Raw genomic sequence first — 26658 nt, forward strand, 5'->3', positions numbered from 1 at the left:
TCTAACTCAAGGAGGGGGATTAAAAGAGACTTTAGGAATCTATAGAGAGTTGGTTAACCCCTATGCTCATATAATAAACAGTTGAATCTAAGTAGGATCAAGTTGAAATTAGTATGATAGGCATGAACCTTAGCAAAAGAACCTAACTAAAGTTAAGGCAAAGGTGGTCAAATAAACAAAGTAAGCTAGCAAATTGAAAAATAAAAATTTATAACTTACAACTATATGTTCAATTTTTTAGTAGCCCAAGGCCCTAAAACTCATATCCTATTCCATTATCCTTGGCATATGTGTCAAAGGGTTAAAATTCTGCTATATGGTTATCTTATGGTAAATTACTATATGGTATAGAGTCAAAACTATGTGCATTACAAATATATATCATATAATAACAAATTAGACTAACTATATATTTGTGTTGATCTACCATCTCTTTCTTTGATATTTGAAGTTGTATTGTTAGGAAAAATTGATCATTTTGCCTAAGAGAAATAATTATTTAAGTCCTTTTATATTTTCTCTACAAGATCATTGTGATCACTCCTATTTTGTAATTGTAAAATAGACTTTGAAGGTTGTATGAAATAACACACTTAGATAGCTATATTTAATAAATTTCTAACCTCTAGAAATTTTCTCAAACACTTTAGTTTTGCATAATTGTTTTGTGTTTCTTAGACATATATAGATTTGTCCTCAATAGTATTTAATGGCACTTAAGAAAGAAGTTATTAGTACTTTTTGCAATATAACTCCCTCACATATTTAGTTATTTTGGCTGCATTGAATTGCATATCTCACTACATTTATATAAAAGTTATAAAGTATTATACAAATGCTTTAATTATATTGTATTCTAAATGTTGGTTTTGAAATGTTTGGAGTGAGTTCTAGGTCCCCAATTCCAATCTCAAATGTACCTTTGAAAACTTTTTTTTGAATGGATTGCATAGTATTGGGAAATGATTAAAGTATAGCAATGGAAAAACAATTTACTAAGTCTTTTGTAGTATTGCAAATATGACTCTAAGTATCATATGTTAAATCTTTCAAATATTCTATCTTTATTGCCACAATGGAAAAAAATCAATATTGCCAATTCCTTTTGTTAGTTGTTTTTGTTCAAATGTTACTAAATTAGATTTAACATTTGAGCCAAATAAGCATATAATAAGAACTCATATGTATTTCTTATTGAGTATACCTAGCCCAATTTTTAGTTCTTATTTGTTTTGTCTTGCATTAGCTTGATAAAATCTTTTTTATATTGAGCACTAGTCCCTCAATATCACTATATAATAGCTTATCATATCCACTAGACACTCTTGCTATTATATATTGGTCTCAATTTGGTTGTTTTAGCTATTTATAAAAGGTGTTTAGATCTACTAGATATTTACTTTCTTGATATTGAATTTCTTGAATCACTCATATTTTTATATAACATTATAAATTTTTATCCAAACAAACCAATATAACCACATATAAATAACTCTACCAAAAGTTAGTGGCTTTAATTCCAAAACTCATTTTTCCAATTAATTCATCTTACATTCTACTCACAAATATTAAAATAAACATAGAGAAAGTAAAATTCTCATAAGTAGCCATATTTATCAACTTTGGATTGTTAATACAAACTTGCCACTAAGTGTTAAAGTCCACTTCCTTCAATGCCCATGTACCCTTAGTATATTCAATTTTTGTAGGACCTAGAAATCCTCCAATAATAAAAAACTTATTAAAAATAATATAAAATATAACTTTGTGCCATTAGTTCACAATCAAGATTGAAGTTTACATTGAACCCAAAGGTGCCAAACTCTTCTTGTTGAGGAGGAAGTATGAAATGCCTTTATAGTTACAATTGTTGGAAGTGCAACACTCGGCCTTTCACCCACACCATTTAATAGTCTATTATTAATTTTAAAATGTTTGCTAAAATTATTTCTTTGTAATATGGTTGATTACTAAAGTATTCTTCTGATTTTACGTGCCACTAGGTTCATTGCCACACAGTGGGGGCTAAGCAAAGCACCTCCCTTTGGCTACTTGGAGATTCTAAGTAGATGGGTTTCATTTGAAATGTTTTATTTTAATTATTATGACTTAATGATATTTCCTTATGTAGACAAAGCTTTAACACTACACATGCAACACATAGCTCTTCCTCCTTATCAGGAAATTAAGCAAAACATCATTTATAAATGAAAATTTTTTAAGATCAAAATCATCTAAATCACCTTACCCTTCCATAAGGTTATTTACCAAACTTACATCACCACTAGATTAATATAGTTTCACTAACATTTAAATGTGCTAGATTGTTATACCAAAGGTAGTGAATTCCTTAAAATATTTTATTACATGAATATTCTAGAGGAATAAGGGATATTTTAAGAAAGGGGTATATTCACCTTTTATGGATATTAAGAAGGATGAAAGTTCTCAAGTTTAAGTATATATCCACTATTGGGAGTTGGTGATTTCACTAGAAAATATTATTTTACCCAAGATCAAACAATTCACAACATTTTTCTCTTGCAATCTTTTATTTAAAGTGAGAGAAATTTATAGCTTCACATAATTTTATGAAAAAAAATTTATTTTTATGGCTAAATAGATCTTGACAAAATATTTTTAATGAGTTAGAAAATACAATTTTAGGCTTTGATAACCATCCCTAATATATAATTAATTGCATTATCCCTTGAGAAACTCTTGAGTATGAAGTTCCTCATTACCCTTAAAGCTCTACTTTGCTACTCCTACTGCTTAAATATCCTTAACCTTTATACATATATTCTATGTGGATAGTATTTATAATATATAAAGTCATTTAATAATGAATTAAATTAATTATATCTTTATTTACTAATACAATTAACATAGTTTGGTAATGGTTAAGCATTCTATATGATTCTATTTAAATTTTTCATTCTAATTAATCACTTAACTACACTTTTGCACTTGAAGGAGTCTCAATCACAACCTTTATGCAACTTACAACCCAAAAATGGCCTAAGGCCACACTAATTTTGCACTTTGGTCCAAGTACTCTATATATCTAATTCCTATTTTTGCTATCCAAAAGTGACACCGAGATATTAACCTTTTATACTAACATAATGTCTATTCTCATCATTTTACTAATAGTTCAAGACTATTTGTATCATTGTTGAGACCTTTCAACGGTGGAGAGAACACTTTTTCATGCTTTGAAAATAAAGCTCAACCATATCTTTAAATGAAATTCCTCTAAATTAGTAATGGGGGAGAAAGGGGTATATACCCCCTCTCCCAAAATATTTTTAATGCCCTCAGACAATTTTAATAGTGGAATAGTTTAGAGAATCTTGTTTAAAGGATATGCATATCCTAATAGGTGACCACAAGGAATCATATCAGACTCTATCACACGTAAAAACTCACAACTAAATTGCTGTTGAAAGCTCTAATGTAATATCTTCTATCAACTATATAAGAAAGAAAACCAAAGATAAAACAAAGAAAATAAAAGTGGGAAAAGAAGTTTTAGTGTTCTAGGATCAAGAAACCACATAGGGAAAACTTGATTATAGAACTAAGAACTCAACCTAAGAAAAATTGTGGAAAGAAGAAAAAATAATGAATAATTAAGAAAAACAAAGAAAAAGGAGTAAGAATCCAAGAGGAAACAAAGCGGTAACCTAGACTCTAGCCTCTAAAGTCTCCAAACCTCTCAAAAGTTCCTTAAACACAATTTAAGTTTGCTCCCAAAGTTCCAAAGAAAGTGGAAGAGAAATGAATGTGTTGCCTAGTTTGGGATATGTGGTGGAACAGAAAAATTGCAATCATAGTGACAAATGATGGGTGGAATGGTTACCAAACTTGAATAGACTGGTAATGGAAGGAATCTTGCAATATGTGGATGATCATTAGTAGCTTATATAGCAATCATTGCAAAAGAAAATGTTTGCAACTAGTGCCAATTTTAGATCATTGTATCTTATTGTATCTATATGAGTTTAGGAAATACTGTTTGCCTATGTTTAGCTTCGTACTACAGTTAAGGACTTTTGGCTAGTCAAAATTAACTTTTAGTGTCTAGTATTTGCCAAGAGTGTGTTTTATCGATTAAGTTCATTCCATATCTTGAGTTACATAGGTCAGGAGGGTTGCTTCTTATTGCATCTACTACATATGAGTATAGTAGATAATGTTATGTAAAGATGTCCCAAAATGGAGGTGTTTATGGTAAGATAAGTGGAGAAAAGTGATTTAGACAAATATAGTAAGTGATGGATAAAGCTGTAGCAAATGGAAAATGGACTAAATAGTGGCTATGAGTAGACTAGAGTGATGGTGATGAGGTGTGGATTAATTTGATGTAGAGAAGAGTCTAAAAACTATAGGAGGGAAAGAATGACCTTTCAGATGATTGAAATTGATGCCACCTCAAGATTGAAATCCAAGCTTGAGTTTGCCACTGCAAGGATATAAGTCTTGAAAGGCAAGTAGAAATCGAGTTAGAAGGGAATCCATTTTGGATATATCCATTACAATTCCTTGCTATGCAAAATGAGATGGACAATCCATTTATCAAAGAGTGAAAGTAAAGAAATAAAGAAAAGTGAAAAGAACTCAATATTAGAAAAGTTGTACTGATGCTAAGAGCTGTTTAATATCATTGTGCTATAATATACTCAAGGTGGGCAAAAAGTGTTTTGAAGGAGGCCCAAAGATGGTAGTGAAGCTGGCTATGTCACCCTCTAAAGTTGGATGTCATCTTAATGCATTAAGGTGGATTGCTATAGCCTCGAGTGAACTCTGTTCGTGTCATGAGGTTGAGAGCTTTTATATGCCGGGATAGAGTGCCTCCAAAGTTGAAAAACACCTAAGTCATCATGAATTTACTGGACGAGTTCCATAGTGTTATCTGCAAAAGAGGCCACAATTGTGTTGAGTGATGCTTCAGCTGGGATCTTGTGGTTTCAGTGGGTTAGTATCACCTTTAAGTGCTAGAAGGGAAAATTGAGTTACTGTAGGAATGAATTTGCCACTATTGCCACCTTGTATGTAGTGATATACATATATCTACATTTGATACATGTGTCTCATTTGACTACTTCATATGACTGTTAAGGACCTTGGGAGAGGCCTCCAAAAAGCCTAGAAAGGTGTCAAAGCTTAAAACAAGCTTTGAATCATTGCTGAGGTGTTTCTTTTGAAGCATTTGCCAAAATTAAAACAATTTATATGTAGAGTTGTTAATCAATTTTCTCCATTCTAAATTGTTTGACGAACTTGTCAATCATTGTAGACAAGATTCATTTGGAAACAAGAAAGATGTCTAATCTACCACTCTTGTTTTCAAGGATCTCAAGAATAATTCTTGGGACAAAGCATCTTCAATGATCTTGTTGTATCTTAAGTAAGTTTGAAATTGATTAATGTGATTGCAAGCCAAAATACTTAATCCAAGATAGAACTTTAGAAGATCCATTGCTCCATAAAGAATATGAATAATTACCACCATTGGTGTAATGTTTTAATTGTGCTCTTCTTTGGAATCTATTATAAATGATAAAGACTCATTTACCAACAACATTGTCTAGTAGTTAAGGTAGCATATAAGCCTTGAGAATTCCTCTATGTGTGTCCTAAGAGGAGTTTATATAGTAACAACACTTGAACAATGCATATGAATAGACATTAAACTTCTAAAATGTGCCAAATGTGAAAGCTAAGTATATACTATGATGTTAGTCTAGAGGTTGGAGAGCTCAATCACAAGGTTTTATTCTTGCTAGACACTCAAGGATTTTAAAATCACTCTTTATAACACTTTATAGTCTCTTATACACTCACTATATATTAGATATTGTTCTCCATTCAAGTAAAAGTTTTTTAATCAAAAAGAGATGATTAAACATGAGACATCAAATAGCTATATATACTCTAGGGCACTAAAATAAACTATAAGATGATACAAGAGATAAATATATAAAGAAAATCTTTCAAACTTTTAAAAATTCCTTATAAGCATAAACCAACAAAAAGCTTTTAAAAAGGACCCTTAAATTTTTGTACACTACTCTAAAAATCATGAAACCAAACTCTAAAAACATGTATAAAATCTTTGTAAAAAACTAAACCTAAAAATCTCACTTAAATACACTCAAAAGACTCACTTAAACTAACAAACACATATTCGAATAAAAAAATATAAAGATCTTGTAGCTGCCAATTCCTAAAATCTTGTTTTAGCACTTGTTGAAAAACTTTATCTAAGATTTATCTAGCCATGTAATAAAAATCTAAATGCATAACTTAGAATTGCGTGAGAATGCCCTAAACTTTTCTTACACGAACCCAAGCCAAAAGCTTTATTAATTGCTTGATCTTGGACTAAAAAGTCACATGCAAGGACTTTAAAAAAAGTCTACAAATAAATCTATCTGACAAGTTAAAGAAAGATTAAAATGGTTAAAATTAGAGTTAGCTTTTAAATACTTCACCAATTTACTCTACTTATCTATTAATCCATCAATATTTAGACTCTCTAATACTTATATTATCACCCATTATATAAGTATAATCTACACTGGTTTTCCCCCTTTTATTATTCCATATAAATTTACCAAAACCCCCAGTCAAGTGAGATAGTTTTGACGGGATCTTGTGCTCCATCGGGATACAGAAGATTATTTTTGAGATTTCCACCGAAAATAAAACAAGAGAAGACGAGAAGTTCTTACCATGGAGTTCCAGGGGACGTAGAAGTCAGCTGCAAAGTAAAACATAGCATGCCTGCCACAGCTCCAACAATCTCTAAATCTGCCATGAAAAACCGTCATAGAAACCAGCGTTTGCGCGGCACGTTTCTTACTTGGAGGTACTCAAAGAGTGTAGTGAACTCGAGCTTCAAGAGCTTCTTCAGGAGCACCGCCTGTTTTGATTCTTAAGAACTCAAGAAGAGAAACAAGAACTCAGAATGATGTCCTGTGACTGCCCGAGTCACAGCATCAAACCATTTTTCTCGTGCTGCGAAGCGGGAGTTAAACTCTCGAAGAAATAAAAGGCAGATTTCGCTTACCCAGGGATTATCCGGCAGCGAGCGGCAAAATGGCTGCATAGATCCTCTAAAAAGTATTTCATGAAAGTAGCATCACCATTTGCAAAAGAAAAAACAGAGTGCTGCTTGCCTCCCATGAAGGAAAATCACAGCAACTTGCTGCAAAAAATAAAATAAAATAAAATAATCATAAAAGAAGAATGAGTAGAAAGAATAACGGGCTGCTCCTCGACTCCCCAAGCTGAAATTGTCAATGACCCTAACGCATCGTCGCTCCAAGGGCACGGTCGTGCCCCCGGATGTAACAATGGCAATGCGCGTCGTCTAGAATCACACGATTGCATGGCGTGGAAGAGCTCCAAATGCCCGTGACGGGAAAATGCTGCAATTGCGCAAGTGCACGAGACGACATCGTGCTCCGGCATCTCTTTAAAAGTGCTTTCTACATCCGCGAGCTGAGATAAAGCCCCCAGCATCATCGTCCACGAGACCAAGTTGTGAGCAGGCATTTTGCTAAAGACTACCTTGGCAGAATCAAGATGCCCATTTTCGGCAAATGCAAAAAGCACCGCGTTTATAGTAACAGATTGTATTCCTTGCATTTTGCTTCTCTTGGAGTCAACAGAAATCATAGTAGTAAATGACACGAGGCTCCAGCACGGCATGCAGCTGAAGAGCCTTCGCGCTTCATCAAAATGCCCGTTTTTGCAGAACAGCAAAAGATCCCAGCTGAACTTGTCTACCATGGAAGATTTGAGCTGCGTGTTTGATGTTACCACATCTACCGTGCATTTCAATTTGCTTGTTCAGGTCGAAAACACTGCTTAGATATGAATTTCTAAAACACTCCATGAGAGAAATTATTATTTACTATTTGATGGAACTGAGCAACAATCTAGAGTTGGAAGGTCCCTGATTTTTCTGCAGGAGGGATCCACCCAATTCCATGGTATCTAGCGCTCGTCCATCCCCATTCTACGTTTCCGGCCATCCACACCTCTATCCCGTTCACATAGTCCATGACTCCTTGCTTCATGGCAAGCCCACTTGAAATGATCTCATGCTTTGTCCGAGCGAAATCCTTCTCCAAATCCTCCAGCATGCTCGCAACCTTGCCGATTGCCTCGTTCAAGCCACACTTACGATTGCTGGCGAGAATGGGCACGGCGTTGAGGTAGTTTCCTGTCGCCCGCTCCTTCCTGAGCGACATCAAGTCATTGTGGAGCGCAATGTGGTGCGTCCCAATCTCCTCAACCTTGCGTATGAGAGGATGATCCAGCACGCCACGCTCCTCCAGCCTAAGTTGCAGTAAACCATCAATCAGAGCAAAGCAAGGAGCCACGCCAGATGTGATCTCTCTCAGCCAGAGGTACGTATCCAGGTTGGGAATGATTTGCTTGCGAAGCCAGCTCGATTCAATCTCAAACATGTCGAGCACCCTGGTCATAGCATCCACGAATCGGCCTGATTCATCCACTACATGGAGGGACAATTCTTCCAAGACCTCAGATAACATCTTCATTTGCCTCAGCAGGTCCGGATTTTTCACTGGAAGCATGGCCTCGTCAAATCTTCCCTTTAAAACCATCTTGTATGCAGTTGCCACATTCGTCATGTCCGACGAGGAGATCTCCGGGCTATCCAGAATGTCATCTGCAAGAAAGAACGAAGCGAAGAACTTTCCAACCGGAACAATCTATGGTCGGGTAAACATAAGCCGCGAGCAATCCAAGCCTGCTTTCTTGAACAAACACGGGTTTCTCGCTTCCAGGTTGCAACTTCAGAAACTCCGCGCACCACGCATCGATCTGAGACTCGGCCTTTGCATCGTACAGAGGATTCAGCACTGGAGAGACAAGGAGTTGACACACTGGTGGAATGGAATAGCTTTTCTCCGCTGCGAAAATGCTCGCAATGGATGAAACAGCCATGAAAGAAGAGTCCTAAGTGAACTCTGAAAGAGGGCCTTATATATAAAATTAGAAGCAAATTCAAACTAAACTCTATTTCTGCGAAAGCCTTAGGAAACATCCCAGGAGAACATCTATAGTATTTACACAATATTCAGGATATGTGATTACAAATCTCTTTTTACTCTTTGTTACCAAGTAATTCGTCCGCGAGCGCGTTTGCCTCTTCGTGCCTCCATTCTCTCGCTAGCTCCTGGATCACCGCTAAGCCTCGGCATTTGGCCTGCTTTTCCTCGAGAGCGTCATCTCTTCCAAAACTTCCAGGGCTTTGCCGAGCTCTTTCCCCTGGCACAGCCCCCTGATCAAGGCCACATAGATATCGTGGCGAGGAGGCGTGCCACTCTGCCTGATAGCCTCGAGAAGCTCCAGAGCTGCGCTCATTCTCCCTGTGGTACACAGCCCGTCCATCATCACCCGGTACGCGAACATATCCGCCTTGCAGTTCTCGTCGCGCTCCAGTCTCTCGAGCATCTTGCGAGCCTCTTCCAGGTCCCCAGTCCCACAGAAGCCACCGATCAAGCTCCTGTACGTGATAACGTTCGGCCGTTGCCAACCATCTCCTCCAGCAGCTTGTAAGCCACCGTCGGCTTCCCAGCTCTGCAGAACGCGTCAATGAGAGCGGTGTAGAGCGGTGAGAGCGGTGTCACCACACCACGTTGGGCTGGCATCCCCGCTTGGCCATTCGCTTGAGAACTCTGCACGCCTCCACCATTCTTCCGACTTTGCAGAAGCCGTCGACCAGGCTTGTGTAAGTATACACGTCCGGAGAGCAGTCACTGGCAACCATCTCTTCCAGAAGCCTCTCGGCGTCATCCACCAGTCCAGCATTACAGTATCCTTCCACTAGTGTCGAGAAAGTGACGACATCGGGGAGGATTGCCTGCTTGAGCGTGTCGTCAAACAACATGCAAGCCATGTCAATCCTCTCCAGCTTACAAAACCCGCCGATCAAGCAGCTGTACATGATAACATCCAGGTTGCAAAACTTGGCCTTCATGTCTCCAAACAGCCTGTTCGCTTCTGGCACCCTTCCCGTCTTGCAAAGTCCGTCAATAAGTGTGTTGTAGGTGATGATATCCGGAAGGCACTTGTTGCTCTCATCTCTTCCATCAGCAAAAGTGTGGGGTCTACCCTGTTGGCCATGCAAAAGCCATGGCTCAAGCTGTTGTAAGTCACCATGTTTGGCTCAATGCCCCGGACTATCACTCTCATGACTATCTGTGGAAGATGAAGCTAGGGCTGTGTTGTTTGCAAGTGGTTGTTGTTGGACTCACTGTGGTCACTAAAGCCAAAGTTCTAGATGGAGTTTTAACACCTCACAATATTGTGTGTATTAACTTTGCATTCCTCACACCACCAGTGATACTGCCGAGTTTCAATTTACATCCTAAAAAAGATTGTAGCTCCTCCACAAGCTTCTTTTGTTATTGGGTTTACTGCTGCACAAGTGCTCAATGCTCCTTAAGCTCATTGAGTGTTAACTCAATCACTATGGGCATCTTGTCCTTAACGACATATGCTAGTTCGACAATAGCACATATTTGGGCTTGGAAGCTTGGCTGAGAGTGAATGTTGTGATGCATGCCAAGCTCAAAGAGTATGTCCTTTTCCACCCCTAATGCATGGCCAAATGTTATTTTGCAAGTTTCATATTGGCACTTGAGGACTTTACATTGTATTTCAAATTTGAGTCCTTGGATGAATGCCAACACCATGGACTTCTCATTTGCTATCAGCCTCTATAGCAAGCGTGCACACCAATGCTTCTTAAATTGGATAGTGTAGTTACTAATACTCTTTTGTAGCATTTGCCAATATTAAAACAGTTCATATAGAGTTGTTGGTCAATTTTCTCAATTCCAAATTATTTGAAAAACTTATCAATCATTATAGAAAATGATCATCATTTATTTGGAAGCAAGAAAGATGCCCAATGTGCTGCTCTTGCTTTCAAGGATCTCAAGAATAATTTTTGGGACAAAGCATCTTTAGTGATTTTGTTGTATCGTAAGTAAGTTTGAGATTGATCAATGTTATTACGAGTCAAAACACTTGATCCAAGATAGAACTTTGAAAAGTCCATTGCCCTATAAAGAATATAAATAGTTGCCACTATTGGTATAATGTTTTGATTGTGCTCCTCTTTGGAATCTATTATAAACGATGAAGACTTACTTACTTAGAACACCATTTAGTAGTTAAGCTGACATAAAAGCCTTAAGAATTCCTCTAAGTTATATGTGTGTAAAGAGGAGTTTATATAGCAATAACACTTGACCAGTATAAATAAGTATCATACTTCTAAAATGCACTAAATACTGAAATTAGGTACTTGCTTTGATGCTAGTCTAGAGCTTAGAGAGCTCAATCACAAAGTTTTATGTTTGCTAGACATTCAAGGATTTTAAGATCACTCTTTATAACACTTATAACCTCTTATGCACTCACTATATACTAAATGTTGTTTTCCATTCAAGTAAAAGCTTCTCATCAAAAGAGATGATTAAAATAAGACATGAAATAGCTATATATACTCTAGGGCACTAAAATAAACCATAACATGATGCAAGGGATAAATATATAAGGAAAAAGTTTTAAACTTTAAAAACACCAAATGTTTTAAGAGATGAAGCCTTGAATTCCTAATAAATAACATAAAGCTAAAAAGAAAAGACACTTAAAATTTTTGTATACTACTCTAAAAATCATGAAACAAAACTCTAAAAACATTTATAACAGTCTTGTATGAAAGATAAACCTAAAAATCTCACTCAAATATACTTAAAACAACTCACTAAAATTAGCAAACACATATCTGGATGAAAAAATATAAAGATCTTACAGTTATTAACTCTTAAAGTTTTGTTCTAAGGCTCGCCAAAAAGCTTTATCCAAGATTTATTTAGCCATGTAAGAAAGATCCATCTATATTACTCAAAATTGCATGAGAATGCCCTAAACTTTTTTTACACTCAAAATAAAAGAACCCAAGTAAAAAGCTCTATAAATTGCTTGATCTTGGACTAAAACTCACATGCAAGGACCCTAGAGAAAGCTTATAAATAAATTTATCTGACAAGCCAAAGAAAGATTAAAATAGTTGAAAATCTATTATATATCAAACTCTTAAAATGACTATTATACATATCATGAATACAACTTGTTTGCATGTTATGCTCTGAGAACGGAATTAAAAAATTTGTGATATTAAAATAAAGTGCTCAACAAGATTTACAAACCCATTAGCTCCATTGCTTAATTCAATCAACAACCAAGGTGCAAAGAGGATAAAATAATTATTCTTAGTTTAAAAAAGAAGAAAATTCAAGAAATTCTTAAAATTTAGACATGGGACCTAGAATTTTATAGTTGGGCACACTCATTCTTAAGCACTAGTGCTAGTAGCAGTAATGCATCCTTACCTAACTAGCAAATCTAGACATTTTCTATAAACAGCTAATAGGACCCAACACAAGAAGCATGATAATAAGTATTTTTTGGTGGACACTTTATCACCACAATGCAAATATTTTGAGAATTCACCCTAAAATTAAAAAACAAAATGAGATTAAATCTCAAATCTTGGACTTAGTCTTAAACTCGATTTCGATCTTGGACTTAATTTCATCCAATGAACTATTTATCATTTCAATTATAGTTTCAAGGATCCTTTAACCTACAAGGAGTTGGTTCCTTATATATTCCTCTTTCTTTATACAGTGAAGGACTTTTAGATGACATTTCAAAACACTAAAACTAAGTGTAAATATTATGAATATTCTCCCCACCTCTAACTACGTGGCTAGATTGAGGTTTTAATAAACCATATAAAGTATCTAAGTAAATAGTGCCACCCATACATAGATTAGGAGTATTGAATTTAATCTTTCAAAGGAATTAGAGCTAACTTTTAAATATTTCATCAAGTCACTCTACTTATCCATCAATGTTTAATCTAGTTTTAGACTTTCTAATATTTGTATTATCACCCACTATATAGGTATAATGTTCCTTAGTCACACAAGGTTTTCCTAGAGTAATCCCCTTTTACTATTCCATAGAAATTTCCCAAATCCCCCAAAAATCTATGAAATGATTGCTTTGGGCTTTCATCCCACCTCTAGATATATTTATGCTTGAATATATTTAGCCTTATATATGTCTAACACTTTAAACATTATATTTTTTGGTCAAGTGAGATAGTTTTGACATTGTTCTATTTTGAGTATTAGAGTTTAGCACTTCAATTTTGACACTTTTATATATCAAGACACATTAGTCATTCTTTTATCCTTTTTAGAAACCCATTCATTGCTTGTTTAGTATTTGTTCCTCAAGTGCTTCTTTAAGATTTTCATTCCCACTTTTAACTTTTCAAGTTAAAGCTTTTAATCCAAATATTTTATGTTTATTAGACTTTTGCCTCAACCATTGCTATGTAGCACACCTTTTGGCTTCATTTTAGGACTTAAGGATTGGTGTCTTATATCTATTAATTATAATAATTTTGTAGATAAATGAATATAAATGATAAATGATAGAGATTTACAAATAATTTTATTAATAATTGAAATTATGGTAAAGTTTTGTTTCTTTTATATTTAAATTTTTTTGTATATTTCTCTTATAATTTATTTCATACAGTTCTGCTGAAAAAAATCCCAATTAAACCTTAAAATTATAGATAACAATAATATATATATATATATATATATGTATATATATGTATATATATATATATACATATATACATATATATACATATATATATATACATATATATATATATATACATATATATATATATATACATATATATATATATATATATACATATATATATATGTATATATGTATGTATGTATGTATATATATTTCAAGGTCTTATTCTTATTGTTATTTAACCAAGCCAACTGCAGTTTTTATTAATTTCCTCACCAGCTAGATTAAAAAAATAAATATTTACTATTAAAATTATCACTATATAACTTCACCTTTCATATTTATGAATACATTCCTCAACATAGTAGTTTATCTTTTCTATTTTCAGTAGTTAGAAATGAAAATTCTAAGTTTTTAGCTCTAACAATACTAAAGATACAAGAACTACATTCAAATTTTTGCCCTTTTGATGCACCAGAGCCAGGCATAGTTAGATATAATAGTATCACCCATTTGAAAGAAATTTACCTATTATTTATAGTCTTTTGATCAATAACAATATATCATGAATATATCCTAATCATGAGCATAAAGGAATTATTTATGGTAATTTGTTATTCTTCCCTTCCTCCAAGTTATAGTTGTATAAATTGCTTAAATTCCCTTAAAACTACTATAAACTCAATTGGTCCCAAATCAATTGGAGCAAGTATATGTGATATATCAGGATTTTGCTACTTTTAAAATGATATTTTTGAGGTTTGATAGAAATCAAATTTTGATCTAAACCTCATTTTTTATTTTTATATAGCTTATTTTAATCTGATTTAATATTTAATTTAGTCAAATCACAATACATGATTGAGCTTCGCATTAGTTCAGCTTGATTGATTTTCTGTTCTTCTTATTTCAGAGTTATCATTATAAATAAAATTTAACACTTCCCATTTGTTTTGATAGGATTCATCATTTTCTTAATCGGACATAACTTATATTAAGTGCGTTAGATTACTAAAGTCTCAAAAATTTCTTGGAAGTGTCACCAAATCATGTCACCACACCTAGTAGACATCACTTGACAGCCTATGTGAGTATCTACGATATCTATAAAACACTAATCAATCTGAAAACACTTGAGCAACGTCAGGTAAAAAACAGGTTACAGGTGCAGGCACTTTGAATTGATAGTGCTCAAGCATCTGATCAAGCTGGCACAAACCTGCAAGAGAGTCAATAAAAAACACAATGAGTTCATTAGGAGACTCCTTACTTGGACCTTGAAAGCACAAGGTCAGAGGCAGCAAAGAAAGTTTCACATTGAGCACTCACTGATGGGTGTCCTTGGACTGAAGAAACTGCTTTGCAGGAATGTGAAAAAAGAAAGATAAAGTCACATAACGTATCATTGTAATCAATGAATCCACTGATGTCTTTGGGGAATGTTAAGAGCAAACAATGGGATTAATAGAACATGCGTGGAACGTCATCCAGATCATTTGGCTTGGGCTACGTGAATGCTGCCACCAGCAAGCTGATCCAGTGGATGAAGCTGGAGTTTCATTCTCTAGAGCCATATGCTTGCTTGACACTGGAATAAAAGCCTGCTAAGTACAAGCGTCAGGTCAGATTATAGATAAGGCAAAGCTCAAATAGATTTTCGGCATGCTCGTTGTAAACGTCTACAACCACAAAGCAATGGACACTTCTATGTTGCTAAGAATAAAGTCCTAGATCCAGCCAGCCAAAGCATGAAATGCACTATAAGCAGCCAGCAAAACCAGGAAGGAGTAAAACTTGGCAGAGAATCTGAGACGTTTAGAGGTTGCTTGGAGCAGCGGACTCGGCATATACACTGGTGCCATAGCTTGTTTCCGCCACAGAAAGATATGAACGATAGGGCAAGCTAGCTTGATTGAAGCACTTGGCTACCAACCTAGTAAATGGAAAAATCCTGATCACCATGCTGGGCACTCTTTCCTCCATCGCAGGCCATAAAAGTGAATTTTATTCGTTAAAATTTAGATCTTATGATGTAATTCAAACCGTAAGAAATATATAACCAAAAATCTAAACCATTGAAACAACAAAGGCTTATTCCTCATTAGTACTTCACAGTTGTTTACATAGCAAGTACAACTTCTTTAGCTCCACACATATGAACGCTTTTACATAAGAAGATTAACACATTCCCTCGTTGTAGTGAGTCCAGCAATAGATGGTCCAAAAGAGCCACTGTAAGTATTGGATCCAACTGACCAAAGGGTGTCAGGGATAGTATCCTTAGTGTTTCCGTTACTTGAAAAACGATACCTTGTTTCCCTCCAAGCTGCATACTGCCCAATATGGTGTTGAAGGAAATAGCATCCCAAACAAGCATGAGGAAAAACATTGCATTCCAAGACACGTCTGGCATTTGATGAAAGAAACTGATTCGGAAAACTGAAGATGCTGCTGATAACATTGCATTCCAATATGATAAGGAACACTATCAAGCATCAGTTTCGACAGTGACAAATGCCTTGCACCAAAATTTTAGCATTCTAGGATACTTGATCCCTTTCCGGCATAGCATCAAAGGAAAGCTTAGCGGATCCAATTGCCCCGCTCGGCATAAGAAATTAGCTGAGCATTTGTAAGAAGCACTAGCAGGGGATTTCAAGGATAGCTTGTCCGCCTATGCCCAGCTACTGCTCATCAGATGCCGCAGACTCTGGCCAAGGACACGAGATCACGCTCCACACAAGATCTGGCTCGGGCATCACTTCAAACATCCCTCGCGCTGAACTTGGCGCCAATATGCCCCCTACAAGATTCTTTGAGCATCTATTTTAAGCTCTTTAACATGCCACAATTGGCCACAATGTCTCTGACCAAGGTCGTCCATGACCTTTGTGGATGTCCGTTTTGGGCATATGCCAAGAACAAGAGATCAAACAAGACCCCTCAAAAACCAAGAGAGCGTCGGCCGCATCTTCCATACATTTATATGAGGAGATTGGAGAGGAAGACCTGGGAGCCGGGAAGTGTTTGAGACAAGGAAGAACTCGCGAGTGAGTGGACTTGGCCTGTGGAGGACTTGATGGGACGAGCGGCTGCCAAATTCATGCTTGTTGCTGCTGGAGATACATGGTCTGCTGGGCGACCAGACAATTCACCAGCGGCAACTCTATGTCGGAGCAGTCACCCTTTTCCAAAACCATCTCTACTTTTCTCGTCACAACCACGACCTTGTTCTTCCTCGTTTCGAGCTCGTTGGCGACCACCGCGTGCATGCCATACTTGCAAAGCGACGAGCGTGCTTTCTTGAGGAGTATGTCCACGTCCGTTTCCAGCTGATACGAGAGAAAACTTTGCTCGATTGAGCTGCTATAGAGAAGAAGAGTAAAGAGGAAATGAAAAACCTTGAACGAGACGCAAAAGGCCTCCGGAGCCCAATGCTTTCGTAACAATCCAAGCATCTTTGGAACCGGAGCGAGCTGCATTGTCATCGAGCCGTCATCCGACCATCTGGATAGAGAAGATTATTTTTGAGATTTCCACCGAAAACAAAACGAGAGAAGACGAGAAGTTCTTACCATGGAGTTCCAGGGGATGTAGAAGTCGGAGACAGCCGCTGCAAAGTAAAACATAGCATGCCTGCCAACTGGTTTCATGGCAGCTCCAACAATCTCTAAAATCTGCCACGAAAAACCGTCATACAAACCAGAGTTTGCGCGGCACGTTTCTTACTTGGAGGTACTCAAAGAGCGTAGTGAACTTGAGCTTCAAGAGCTTCTTCTGGAGCACCGCCTGTTTTGATTCTTAAGAACTCAAGAAGAGAAACAAGAACTGAGCTTGCAGAATGATGTCCTGTGACTGCCCGAGTCACAGCATCAAACCATTTTTCTCGTGCTGCGAAGCGGGAGTTAAACTCTCGAAGAAATAAAAGGCAGATTTCGCTTACCCCGGATTGATCCATCCACAGGCTCGAGACATTCTTGTATGGGATTATCCGGCAGCGAGCGGCAAAATGGCTGCATAGATCCTCTAAAAAGTATTTCACGAAAGTAGCATCACCATTTGAAAAAGAAAAAAAGAGTGCTGCTTGCCTCCGATGAAGGAAAATCACAGCATAGTCACTTGCAAGGAAGTACCTTGCAAAAAAAAAAAAAAAAAATCATAAAAGAAGAATGAGTAGAAAAGAATAACGCACTCTGTGGAGGCTGCTCCTCGACTCCCCGAGCTGAAATTGTCAATGACCCTAACGCATCGTCGCTCCAAGGGCACGGTCGTGCCCCCGGATGTAACAATGGCAATGCGCGTCGTCTAGAATCACGCGATTCAGCTCCAAAATACGAGAAATGCTAGATAAGGATAAAACCTGGCCGATGGCCGATGCCGCCTTCCAGATATCCAAGAAGCGATTCGCTCGCGACCACATCGTCGCGGCATCGGAGAGGCGGGGCCGAATCGAAGAACGATTGAGCTTCTTCCTCCATTATGACCGATGAACCCTAAATTCGATAACCCGTTTTATAAAGGTAAAGTTTCGAAAAAGTAGTAAGAATCAAGAGCATGAGTTTGCGAGCAGCACGAGAACAGCTCCATCGCTGGGGCTCGAAAGCAAAGCTCGTTTCGTCACTCGAGCACAGTTTTTCCAGATTCTATCACCTCTGGAAGAACTTAGCATGGACGTCCAGTCCCACGAGTTGGGAAGAAAAGGCATGGTGTGCAAGCTCTTCCGATCCCGCTCGCCCCAGCATGTCCACGATGCAGCAGTAGTGTTGCTTCCTCGCCGCCACCCCGTAATCCAGACGCATGGAGTTGAAGTAGGAGTCACCGACATTGGGCTCGCCAACTTGGCTGCTCGCAATCAGCACCAAAGTGAAGCAGGAATCGTCGGGCATCTCCACTATCGTCATCTCTTCGAAGGAACCAAACACGTCGCTGGGGCTGCCGGGGCTTGGGCATATGCGGTCAGCATTGCACTGAAGGATTCAACGCTGCGCAGGGGCATCGTTTGGAACACCTTCCTTGCAAGAGAAAGATGCCCGTTTTGGGCATATGCCGAGAGCATGGCGTTCCACGACACCAAGTTCTTGTCTGATTTCCTGAAAGACTCTTCTAGCCCCGGTAAGATTCCCTTGCAAGGAGTGTGATGTTAGCAGCGTGTTCCAGGTTGATGCCGGTATTTTGTCGAGGATTTTCATGGTTTCGTCCACGCACTGGGTTAATCCCGTGGCTATGGCGTTCCAACACACGGCAATGCTGCAATTGCGCAAGTGCACGAGACGACATCGTGCTCCGGTCTCCCGTCACGGGCATCTGGAGTCTTCTCTGGAGCTCTTCCAGCGTGTGAGGAATCTCTCGACTTGCACGGCAATCCTTTCCGGCTACGTCCACTGCGGCCTCCTGAAAGAGTCGGAGCGCTTCTTTCACGATCAGATGCCGCAGCACGATCTTGTCTCCGTCACAACGCTGCTCGTCGCCTATACCCAAAGCCAACGCCTTGAGGAAGCCAGCTGCCTCTTTGATTCTCTTCCATACGTAATCATCTCTTCAAAAGTGCTTTCTACATCCGCGAGCTGAGATAAAGCCCCCAGCATCGTCTTCCACGAGACCAAGTTGCGAGCAGGCATTTTACTAAAGACTACCTTGGCAGAATCAAGATGCCCATCACAGTGCGCTTCATCAAAGTGCCCGTTTTTGCAGCAGGCAACCAGCAAAAGATCCCAGGTGAACTTGTCCCTCTTGGCCATACCATGGAAGATCTGAGCTGCGTGTTTGATGTTGATACCACATCTACTGTGCATTTCAATTTGCTTGTTCAGGACGAAAACACTGCTTAAATATGAATTTCTAAAACACTCCATGAGAAAAATTATTAATTACTATTTGATAGAACTGAGTTGGAAGGTCCCTGATTTTTCTGCAGGAGGGATCCACCCAATTCCATGGTATCTAGCGCTCGTCCATCCCCATTCTACGTTTCCGGCCATCCACACCTCTATCCCGTTCACATAGTCCATGACTCCTTGCTTCATGGCAAGCCCATTTGAAATGATCTCATGCTTTGTCTGGGAGAAATCCTTCTCCAAATCCTCCACCATGCTCGCAACCTTGCCGATTGCCTCGTTCAAGCCACACTTACAATTGCTGGCGAGAATGGGCACGGCGTTGAGGTAGTTTCCTCTCGCCCACTCCTTCCTGAGAGAGATCAAGTCATTGTGGAGCGCAATGTGGTGCGTCCCAATCTCCTCAACCTTGCGTATGAGAGGATGATCCAGCACGCCACGCTCCTCCAGCCTAAGTTGCAGTAAGCCATCAATCAGAGCAAAGCAAGGAGCCACACCAGATGTGATCTCTCTCAGCCAGAGGTACGTATCCAGGTTGGGAATGATTTGCTTGCGATGCCAGCTCGATTCAATCTCAAACATGTCGAGCACCTTGGTCATAGCATCCACGAATCGGCCTGATTCATCCACTATATGGAGGGACAGTTCTTCCAAAACCTCAGCTAACATCTTCATTTGCCTCAGCAGGTCCGGATTTTTCACTGGAAGCGTGGCCTCGTCAAATCTTCCCTTGAAAACCATCTTGTATGCAGTTGCCACATATCTCATGTCTGACGAGGAGATCTCCGGGCTATCCAGAATGTCATCTGCAAGAAAGAACCAAGCGAAGAACTTTGCAACCGGAATCATCTTCTCGTATGGAATGCTGGGGTAAACATAAGCCGCGAGCAATCCAAGCCTGCTTTCTTGAACAAACATAGCTTTCTCGCTTCCAGGTTGCAACTTCAGAAACTCCGCGCACCACGCATCGATCTGAGCGTCGGCCTTTGCATCGTACAGCGGATTCAACACTGGAGAGGCAAGGAGTTTACACACTGGTGGAATGGAATAGCTTTTCTCTGCTGCGAAAATGCTCGCAATGGATGGAAGAGCCATGAAGGAAGAGTTCCTAAGTGAATTTTCAACATTGAAAGAGGGCCCTTATAAATAAAATTAGAAGCAAATTCAAACTAAGTAGTTGAATGGTTGTTGATTTCTGCGAAAAACCTTAGGAAACATCCCAGATAGTGTTCACACAATGTGGATTTGTGATTACAAATCTTGTTTTACTGGCTTTGTTACCAAGTAATTCGTCTGAGAGTGCATTTGCCTTTTCGTGTCTCCCTTCTCTCGCTAGCTCCTGGATCACCGCCTCATAAACCTTGGCATTTGGCCTGCCTTTCCTCGAGAGCGTCATCTCCCCCCTGATCAATGCCACGTAGATATCGTGGCGAGGAGGCGTGCCACTCTGCTTGATGGCCTCGAGAAGCTCCAGAGCTGCGCTCATTCTCCCGGTTCTACACAGCCCGTCCATCATCACCCGGTACGCGAACATATCCGCCTTGCAGTTCTCGTTGCGCTCCAGTCTCTCGAGCATCTTGTGAGCCTCTTCCAGGTCCCCAGTCCCACAGAAGCCACCGATCAAGCTCCTGTACGTGATAGCGTTCGGCTGGACGCCGTTGCCAACCATCTCCTCCAGCAGCTTGTAAGCCACCGTCGGCTTCCCAGCGCTGCAGAACGCGTCAATGAGAGCGGTGTAAATCACCACGTTGGGCTGGCATTCCCCTTTGGCCATTCGCTTGAGAACTCTGTGCGCCTCCACCATTCTTTTGACTTTGCAGAAGCCGTCGACCAGGCTTGTGTACGTATACACGTCCGGAGAGCAGTCACTGGCAACGATCTCTTCCAGAAGCCTTTCGGCATCATCCACCAGTCCAGCATTACAGTATCCTTCCACTAGTGTCGGGAATGTGACGACGTCGGGGAGGGCTGCCTGCTTGAGCATGTCATCAAACAACGTGCAAGCCATGTTGATCCTATCCAGCTTACAAAACCCACCAATCAAGCAGCTGTACGTGATAACATCTGGGTTGCAAAACTTGGCTTTCATTTCTCCAAACAGCCTGTTCACTTCTGGCACCCTTCCTGTCTTGCAAAGGCCGTCAATAAGTGTGTTGTAGGTGTTGATATCTGGAAGGCACCCTGTTGCTGTCATCTCTTCCATCAACAAAAGTGTGGAGTCTACCCCGTTGGTCATGCAAAAGCCATGGATCAAGCTGTTGTAAGTCACCATGTTTGGCTCAATGCCCCAGATTGTCATTCTCATGATAATCTATGGAGGATGAAGTTAAGGTTCTGTTGTTTGCAAGTGGTTGTTGTTGAACTCACTGTGGTCACTAAAGCCAAAGTTTTAGATGGAGTTCCAACATTTTGCAATGTTGTGTGTATTAACTTTATATTCCTCACACCACTAGTGATGCCACCAAGTTTCAATCTACGTCATAAGAGATTGTAGCTCCTCCACAAGCTTCTCTTGCTATTGAGTCTGCTGTTGCAAAAGTACTCAATGCTCCTTAAACTCATTGATTGCCAACTCAATCACTATAAGCATCTTGTTTTTAACAACATGTGGTAGCTTGGGAATGGCACACATTTGGGCCTAGAAGCCTGGTTAAGAGTGGATGTCATGGTGCATGCCAAGCTCAAAGAGCATGTCCTTTAATGCATAGCTAAATATTAGTTTGTAAGTTTCATGTTGTGTTAGCGCACCTAAATTTGGAGTTGAACTCCAAGCCTATTGCACTACAAAATGAGGGTCTGGTACAATCTTACGAGCACCAACTCCCCGTATCTAGCACTTGCATGCAAAATGGTGTCAAATGGTGTCTGGCATAATTTTAGCATACTGGTGGCCTAACGCAAGGAAGAGTGTACCCCACCAACTAGAGCAGCGTGGAGCTTGGGCTTAAACCCAAGCCGAATGCAGAACAAGGAGCGATACAGTCCAGTGGGAGCCAAAAAATATCTCAAGTGGTCGGACATGCATTTCAACCACTATCCTTACTGGAACCCTCTATAGCCCCCCCCCCCTTGCTTTCACCCCAAGCCTCCTTTAGTACTAGGAGTTAGTCTTTGGGATAAGTTAAAAATTTACTAAATATGGAATGTCCTTAGATTGCGAATTTGAACACAAGACGAACACCATTGTGTATAGGCCAATCTCTACAATCCGTAGATATGCAAAATGAGTGAATCTAGACACTTTCCATAAATAGCATTTGGGACCGAAATGAGACTAACACAAAGGGTATAATAGCGAGGGTGTTTGGCAAACACGGTAAGCTATCATCTAGTGATATTGAGGGACTAGTCTCAATATGCGAGGGTTCTTGCTAAGACAAAACAAAAGAGAACTAACAAGCCATGCCAAGTATGTTTGGCTAAATAGAAACTTAAGAATTCCTTCCTTATGCTCATCCGGCCAAGCACAAATGCTAAGTCCAATTTATTAACATTTGGACAAGAGGGGCTAATAAAGGGAATCAGCAGTACCAACCTCCTGCCATCGTGGCAGTAAAGAAAGAGTGTCTATAAGGACTGACCGATAAATATCTTTCGATACCTGAAGTCATATTCGCGACACTCTTCCCCCCTTGGGGAAGATCAACGTCCTTGTCGATGCATACCCAAGTCTAGCAAACCGTCAAGGAAACAATTGCGAAAGTTAATGGAAAGCACACTATATGGGAAACACACTGACTTAAATGAGTTATGGAACGACTTCTCCTCTACATCCAAAGATGTTAAGACTCAGACACCCTCCAGCCGTCACCGACAAGGAAATGACTAATGGAGTTAGCCACCTTTGCTGCTTTGAGTACCACTCGACTTACAAAGGAATGATACATCCCTACCCACAAAGACATAAGGAGTAGGCTGTAAGCCACAAATTTTTCCTTTTCAATTTACCAGCTTACTTTGTCTATCTGTCCAACACTGCCTTGACTTTTGCTAAGTTCTCTAAGTTGCCTTCGACTCGGTCCCACCCGATGAACTCTTTGTCATTTTGGTCGTGTTTTTGGGGATCCTTTAGGATGTCGTCTATATTGACAACATCCTGATCTATAGCGAAACGCTAGAGGAGCATGCTAAACACTTGACGAAGGTGTTTGAGAAACTAAGGGAACATCAGCTGTATGCTAAAGAGAGCAAATGTGACTTTGCTCAACAAGAGGTAAAATTTCTCGGGCATGTGGTGGGCAAGGACGGGCTCAAGGTGGACTCTGAGAAGGTCCAAGCGATCTAGGATTGGGAGTGACCATTGAATGTACACAAGTTAAGGGCATTCTTGGGGCTATGCAACTACTATCGAAAGTTTATCAGACACTATTCGAGAGTAGCCCTACCCTTAACGGACCAAACAGGAAAAGGAAAGATGGTATGGACAGCAGAATGCGAGGCGGCATTCATCCACCTCAAGGGGAAGTTGAGGAAGGCTCCCGTGTTGGTGTTACCAGACTTTGGTAAGGACTTTGAGGTAGAAACAGATGCTTCAGACTTTGCGTTGGGCACAGTTTTGAAGCAAGACAACCATCCAATAGTGTTCTTATCGAAGAAGTTGGACAAGGCTCAACAAAAGTGGCCTGCCCATGAGAAGGGTGGTCAAGGTGCTCAAGGAGTGGCGACACTACCTTGGGAGACACTTCAAAGTTTACATAGACAATATGGCAACGAAACACTTCTTGTCACAACCCAACTTGAGGGGAAAACAAGGTCGGTGGGCCAATGCTTTGGCCGAGTTTGATTGCGAGATTCTGTACAAGTCTGGGAAGAGCAACATCGTGGCAGATGCGCTAAGTCAAAAAGCGAGTTTGAAGTTGGTGATATCCAATGCAACAACAACCTTTTGGGATGATGTGTGGACCGCATACGAGAACGATGATCTAGCATAAGAAGTGTTGCTGAGGAATCTAGAGGCACGGGAAGCTCACCAGAGAGGTGAGCTGCCAACAGAAGAGAAAACGGGCTATGCAAAATGCAACCGACTCATATATTACAAGCAAACGAGGGTGTATGTTCTAGAAGGGGAACTAAGGAAGGTAGCCTTAAAAGAGTGTCATGACGGACCTCTTGTGGGACACGGCGGCGTGCCCAAGACAATGGGCTTACTCAAGAGGAAGTACCACTGGCCAGATATGGCTAAGGATGTCCAAGACTATGTAAAGACAAGTCCAACATGTCAGCAAGTCAAAACTATGACTAAGGCTAGTGGGGGTTTGTTACAAAGCATCCCAATTCCAGATCGTCTGTGGAAATGTCTTACGATGGACTTCATCACGGGACTCCCCCCAAGCGAGGGTTTCGATGCGATATTCGTGGTGGTGGATTGATTTTCGAAGATGGCACATTTCATACCCACCACAACAGAAGTGGATGCGGAAGGTGTGGCGAAGCTGTTCTTCGAACAAGTGGTTTGAGTGCGGGGAAGGCCGAAAGAGATCATCTCAGATCGAGATAAGATCTTCACTAGTAGGTTCTGGAGGACTCTCCTGGAATAGTATTGCACCAAGTTGAAATTCAGCACAGCCTATCACCCATAGACAGGTAATGTGTGTTAAGTCAAGTTTGGTGGCACTAACACTTCTTGACAGACGGACAAACGGAAAGGGTGAATAGGCAGCTGGAGGATTATTTGCGATGCTATGTTTCGGGAGACCAGACCGATTGGGTAAGTCATTTGGGACTTGCGGAAATGTGTTATAACAACTCACCACATTCGAGCATCGGGGTGAGTCCATGGGAAGTCATCAATGGGCGAGCTATTAAAGGTCCTGTGGAACTCGGCATGGCCGAGTATCATGGAGAATTACCCGCAGTGGAGGCATTCATGGCGGAAAGACTCAACATTTGGAATCTAGTGAGGGATTCCTTGGAACGGGTTCAACAAAGGCAAACTAAGTACGCGAACCAAAAGCGTTGGGATGTAGAGTTCCAAACTGGGGAGAAGGTGTGGCTGAACACCAAGAACTTCAGGCTACCAAGTGGGATCAGCCGGAAGTTGACCCAAAGGTAAAAATGCATGTATTCCTGTAAATGAATTGATCTTGAGTTCCTTAAATAGGTTCGCGGGGCCTTATGAGATTGAGGCTTGAATTGGTAAAGTGGCCTACCGTCTCCGACTTTCTCAAGAGATGAGGAAGATGCATCCTGTGTTCCATGTGAACTTACTCAAGCCGTATTTTGAGGATCCGCTTTGCAAGGACCAAGTAAAACCTTTATTTGAGGTTATCCAAGGGGAAGAGGAATACGAAATCGAGGCCATCCTCAATGCGCGTAAGAGCAAGTGACAAGGATGCAAGGTGAGAGAATTCCACATAAAGTGGAAAGGATTTCTACACTGTGAAGCAACATGGGAACCGGAGGAGAACCTAGCGAACGCGCGAGATCTAGTGAAGGAATTTCTGCAAACTTAAGCAGAACTCTATGTACTTATGCAAAGTTCAATTAAAGTATCAATTTGTGAAGTTGAGTAATGGCATATGTTGGGGCCTAAAGGTGTGCCGAAGGTAAGCTAATTAGCATGGGTTAGCTAGGTCGACCAAGCATAGGGAACTACACCTGACTCCCTGCAGGGATGTTGAATCCGTAGACGTATTCTACGGAGGTTGGGTTCAAGTCCCAACCCCCTAGTAAATCAAGGCTAGGTTCAAGTCCCGACCCCATACTAGGGCGTGGTGAAGTGAGGAGTATAGGGATACCTATATTCCGTTGTCATGGGCTCTTGGCCGGGGAGGCTAACTTAGGCACACTGCTAAGTCGGGGGATACCCCCGGAGACATGGTCAACAAGTTATAGGATACAAGTTATAGGATAAAAAAGAGACATTCAATGTGGGCATTGAACTTCTTTTATGGGTGGTGGAGTTGTAAGGAACCAACCTGCCAAGGTCTCATAGGCTAAAGGATCCCCGAAAGCATAACCAAAATGACAATTGGATGGGACCGAGTCGAAGATCGAGTTGAAGACCAACTCTGAGACCGAGTTCGAGATAGAGTTTGGGATCGAGTCCGAGGCCGAAACGGAGACTGAGTTCGAGACCGAGTTCGAGACAGAGTCCGAGATCCAAATTGGGTCTGAGACTGAGAATCTGATCCTT

General features: G+C 40.0%; 4 protein-coding genes and 2 pseudogenes across 4 annotated transcripts in view; all 6 read right to left on the reverse strand.

Moving 5' to 3' along the window:
• LOC9650392 (pentatricopeptide repeat-containing protein At1g09410, mitochondrial) overlaps nt 1-7803 on the reverse strand; it is an 11149-nt gene extending 3346 nt beyond the window's left edge. The window contains exons 1-3 of the mRNA XM_024676757.1: nt 7276-7803; nt 6972-7111; nt 6741-6792 (exon numbers count right to left, since the gene is read on the reverse strand). Coding sequence (XP_024532525.1) covers nt 6741-6792; nt 6972-7111; nt 7276-7803 — 720 coding nt within the window. The remainder of the gene's footprint in view (nt 1-6740; nt 6793-6971; nt 7112-7275) is intronic.
• Nucleotides 7804-7952: 149 nt separating this feature from the next.
• On the reverse strand, nt 7953-8988 carry LOC112346944 (annotated as a pseudogene).
• A 243-nt stretch (nt 8989-9231) lies between these two features.
• Nucleotides 9232-15672, reverse strand: LOC9650393 (pentatricopeptide repeat-containing protein At1g05670, mitochondrial). Its single transcript, XM_024676758.1, has 5 exons — nt 15541-15672; nt 15200-15290; nt 14853-14908; nt 9722-10189; nt 9232-9624 (listed from the first exon to the last, which is right to left on the reverse strand). Exons 1-5 carry the CDS (start codon nt 15670-15672, stop codon nt 9232-9234), a joined length of 1140 nt encoding a protein of 379 aa, XP_024532526.1.
• A 949-nt stretch (nt 15673-16621) lies between these two features.
• On the reverse strand, nt 16622-18200 carry LOC9650394 (annotated as a pseudogene).
• A 1359-nt stretch (nt 18201-19559) lies between these two features.
• On the reverse strand, nt 19560-20618 carry LOC112346898 ((+)-germacrene D synthase-like). Its single transcript, XM_024676759.1, has one exon. The coding sequence runs from the start codon at nt 20616-20618 to the stop codon at nt 19560-19562; it is 1059 nt and encodes a 352-aa protein (XP_024532527.1).
• A 112-nt stretch (nt 20619-20730) lies between these two features.
• On the reverse strand, nt 20731-21822 carry LOC9650395 (pentatricopeptide repeat-containing protein At1g62930, chloroplastic). The gene has a single exon (XM_002972163.1). The coding sequence runs from the start codon at nt 21820-21822 to the stop codon at nt 20731-20733; it is 1092 nt and encodes a 363-aa protein (XP_002972209.1).
• Nucleotides 21823-26658: the final 4836 nt, after the last annotated feature.

This window comes from Selaginella moellendorffii, unplaced genomic scaffold (genome assembly GCF_000143415.4).
Source record: "Selaginella moellendorffii unplaced genomic scaffold, v1.0 SELMOscaffold_18, whole genome shotgun sequence".
NCBI classification, from domain to species: domain Eukaryota; kingdom Viridiplantae; phylum Streptophyta; class Lycopodiopsida; order Selaginellales; family Selaginellaceae; genus Selaginella; species Selaginella moellendorffii.